Source organism: Acanthamoeba castellanii (assembly GCF_000313135.1).
Source record: "Acanthamoeba castellanii str. Neff unplaced genomic scaffold scf7180000084761, whole genome shotgun sequence".
Lineage (NCBI taxonomy): Eukaryota > Discosea > Longamoebia > Acanthamoebidae > Acanthamoeba > Acanthamoeba castellanii.
In genome coordinates this window covers 48904-52553 of record NW_004457596.1, presented here as the reverse complement: position 1 = coordinate 52553, position 3650 = coordinate 48904, and the positions used below count along the sequence as shown (strand labels likewise).

The following is a 3650-nucleotide window of genomic DNA, read 5'->3' as shown; positions in this document are numbered from 1 at the left end:
TCGCCTTCTTGACCTTGGCAAGCTTGCTCAGGAAGTACCAGAAGCGCGACTTGGCCACAACGTCGTTCTGGGCGAAGATGCGCATGCGGTACACCTTGGGGGTGGGGTCAGCATCAGTGGGGATGCGGCGACCGACAACCTGATATTCGCGATGGGCCTGCACATTCATCACAAGCGAGTAAGTTCCCAGGTTCATTGGTTCAGCTGCCATTCAGTGGCGGACATGCATAACGAGGGCAAGGGGCTATATAGCATCCCCGCCCAGCATGTAACATGATAGCCACGAAGAAGCCCACTTAATCACAACGATAGATCGAGGGGGACCGTACCATGACGAGACGATAGAGACCACACGGGGAGAGAAGGGCGATGTGGATGCGAGGAAGAGAAAGAAAAGGAGGAGAGAAGCCAAATCCGGGCAAATACCTGCCTTATGAAATATGCGGAGAATTTATTTTTGTCGACAGCGCTCAATACGTGCGTGATGTGGTGGGCTCTCGCCCCGTACATTGTAATCAGAGGTGTACAGCAGTACCACAAGGCGACCATGAAAGCCGAAGGTGACATGAGAGAGATAAGGGGGCGATAAATAGGCGATTGTGTCCGCTAAGACGAAGAGGCCTCCTTGGTCGCGTCAAAATAGGGGCGCAAGATGTTGGCGACCTGGCCGGACTGAATAAGGTGGAGCACGGCGTCGATGTCCGGCTTCATGAACCTGCAGAGGGAGCCCGGGCAAAACACAACAAAGCAAACCGTTGAGTGTTGTTCCTGGGCCAAGGGCCTGAGTGGCGAGTGCGGGAAAGCTTACCTGTCCCTGTCGTAGGGCGGCACCACCGATCTGACAAGCGAGTAGATCTGCTCCAGAGGCTCGGTGGTCTTCAAGGGCCGGAGGAACTCCATGGCCTGGCACGTTGCGAGAAGCTGCGGTAACCGAAAAGCAGAGGAGGGAATCGATTAGTTACGTGCACAAGATGCAGGCAAAGGAACAGTGTGGGCCGCGCACCTCGATAGCGAGTACGGTCTCGACGTGCTCGACCACTCGGAGGACCTTGCGGGCAGCCCATCCGCCCATGGAAACGTGATCCTCCTTACCGGCCGACGTCGGCACCGAATCAACCGAGGCCGGGTGACAGAGCGACTTGTTCTCGGACACCAGCGCAGCCGCCGTACAATGCGCAATCATGAAGCCCGAGTTGAGACCACCCTCTTGCACCTGTTGCGCGGGTTTGCAGATAGAGCCTGGTTTTAGACAAGAGAAGGAAACACACCGGGAGAGCTGAGCGCGTACCAAAAATGCGGGGAGCTGGTTAGAGAGCGCAGGGTTGACCAAACGTTCAATCCTGCGCTCGCTGATGGACGCTAGCTCGTGAACGGCAATAGCCAAGTAGTCGGCCGCCTTGGCGGGGTATTCGCCGTGGAAGTTGCCACCGGACACCACCTTGGCCTTCACGCGAAAGAGAACGGCGGGGTTAGCCATCATCGGTGTTACTGGATTTCATGCGGTAGTGCAGTGAGTGTCACAAGGTACCTTGTCGGCCAACACCATAGGGGTTATCGGTGGCACTGTTCATCTCGGTGTCCAAAATGCCTTTGACAAAGCGGATGGTGTCGTACACCACGCCGTGGACCTATTTGTGAAGCGAAAGGCGAAGCATGCACAGCATTGCGCTGCGATCAGTACAAACGCATGTCTTATCGCGGGCTCAGATGGATGGGCAGGTGGACGGTTACCTGAGGGATGCAGCGCAGAGAATAGCTATCCTGCACTTGTCCGCAGTTCTTGTGCGAGTCTTGGATGGTGGAGGGCAGAAGGAGCACAGATCGCATGTTGCGCGCAGCACGAATCTGGCCCTTGTGAGGACGCGCCTGCACGATCGCCAGGACAAGTCGTAGCGGTGAGCACCATCGCCGAGGCCTGCAAGGCGGGCACACTCATCATTCATAAAGAGACGTTACCGCATGAATCTCCTCGCGGAAGGCCGCCGGGGTTCCTCGGAGGGCCTCGAGCGTCATCGCGGCAATGCCATCAGCGCACAGCGAAATGTTTATGGACCTCGACAGCGCCTCGGCACCTAACCACACACGCACGCCGCACACAGCAAAGAGTGCGTCAGTGACAATTGGTCACATCAACTCAATTCCGAATAGTGAATAAAACGAAGGGATAGGCCGACACGTGCCACAGTGGTGACACTAGCGGATGACGTACAGAGGCTGGTGATGAGCTGAGTTCCGTTGATGAGGGCCAGGCCTTCCTTGGCCTGCAGAGTGAGCGGCCGGAGCCCGTTCTTGGCCAACACCTCGGCGGCGGGCGCCCACTTCTGCTCCTGCACGTCCCACATCTCGCCTTCGCCCATAAGGCCGAGGGCGAGATGCGACAGCGGTGCAAGATCGCCGGAGGCGCCCACGGTGCCCTTCTGTGGCACCTTCGAGAGGCACGATTTGTTGAATGCGGCGATCAATTGCTCGAGTGAGGCGCGTGAGATGCCGGAGTAGCCCTTGGCCAGCACGTTGATGCGCAGGGTAAGCAGGCCCCTCGTCTGCTCCACGGTCAACGGCGATCCGGTGCCCGATGAATGCGAGCGGATGAGATTCTCCTGCAGCTCGCGCAGCTTCTCAGGCGGGATGAGCACGTTGGCGAAGTTGCCAAAGCCCGTGTTGATGCCGTAGGCCACCTGCTTGCGGTCGAGCAGGTCATCGACAACCTTCCTCCCCTCTTCGACTCGGCGCCAGGCGTCATCGGTGAGGCCCAGCACCACGTCCCCCGTGCGCAGCGCCATGAAATCGTCAATCGTCAGCGAATTGCCATCCAGCAACACCATCCTCGTCTTCTGCGCAACCGCCTCCATTCTATTCGTTGCAGTTGGTGTGTTGGGTTGTTATGTTATGCAATCCCACGGAGCAGAGTCTCGGCTGGGTGTTGCTTCTCTTCTCTCTTGTCTCTCGGTCTTTTCCTCGGTTCTCGGTCCTTTTGGCTGGCCAGCGGGAAACTTCCTTTACAACGAGAAAATCGCGAGAAACCACAAAAGAAATTATCCGCTGATCCCGCACAATCGGTGGAGCGAGCCACGAAGGCCAAAGAAGAAGAGGAAGGGCGTGATGATGGTGTAGGACTGACTTATGCGCGATATATAAGTACAACACGCGAGATGGGTCGACGGCAGATGGGGCAGTCCCGGAGGCGTTTCGAGCACTCCTTGCAACACGCGAGGTGCCCGCATTCGAGGAAGACGGTCTGGATCTTGCGGTCCATGCACACCGAACAGAGGTCCGGGTCGCCCTCAGACTTGGCGCCAAGCTCGGAAAACCCACTCTGGGCGCGTGCTGCTCCTGCTTGGGCAAACCCTTCGTCATGACAAGAGAGATTTGTGGTGTGTGTCGTGTGTGTATGTCGTGTCGTGTGTCGTGTGTGTCGTGTGTGTGGAAGAAGAAGATGATGGCGCACCTTCTTCTGGGAGGGATGGCAGGATGGACGGCAGTTGTGCGCCCGAGGCGTCTTGGCTCCATTGGGTACCGACCGGCTGGCGAAGCTTGGAGGCATGCGCTTGGGCAAAGTCCATCAGCGAAGGGTACACCTGAGGAGGATTCTTCAGGGTCACGCCAGCTGGTGGCACACTGTGCAGCAAGCAATGCTTGATCTGTAGGGAGTG

The 3650-nt window shown here is 57.6% G+C and overlaps 2 protein-coding genes and 1 pseudogene across 2 annotated transcripts; all 3 read right to left on the bottom strand.

Moving 5' to 3' along the window:
- The window catches only part of ACA1_226560, a 745-nt pseudogene extending 549 nt beyond the window's left edge, over positions 1-196 (bottom strand).
- Positions 197-606: 410 nt separating this feature from the next.
- Positions 607-2849, bottom strand: ACA1_226550 (histidine ammonialyase, putative; the record flags this gene model as incomplete). Its single annotated transcript, XM_004346434.1, has 8 exons — positions 607-715; positions 809-921; positions 1004-1213; positions 1289-1488; positions 1529-1628; positions 1732-1866; positions 1957-2072; positions 2210-2849. The coding sequence occupies 8 exons, from the start codon at positions 2847-2849 to the stop codon at positions 607-609; spliced, it is 1623 nt and encodes a 540-aa protein (XP_004346484.1).
- Positions 2850-3118: 269 nt separating this feature from the next.
- Positions 3119-3560, bottom strand: ACA1_226540 (zinc finger, C3HC4 type (RING finger) domain containing protein; the record flags this gene model as incomplete). The annotated part of the gene is made up of 2 exons (XM_004346433.1): positions 3119-3330; positions 3446-3560. 2 exons carry the CDS (start codon positions 3558-3560, stop codon positions 3119-3121), a joined length of 327 nt encoding a protein of 108 aa, XP_004346483.1.
- Between the last annotated feature and the right edge of the window lie 90 nt (positions 3561-3650).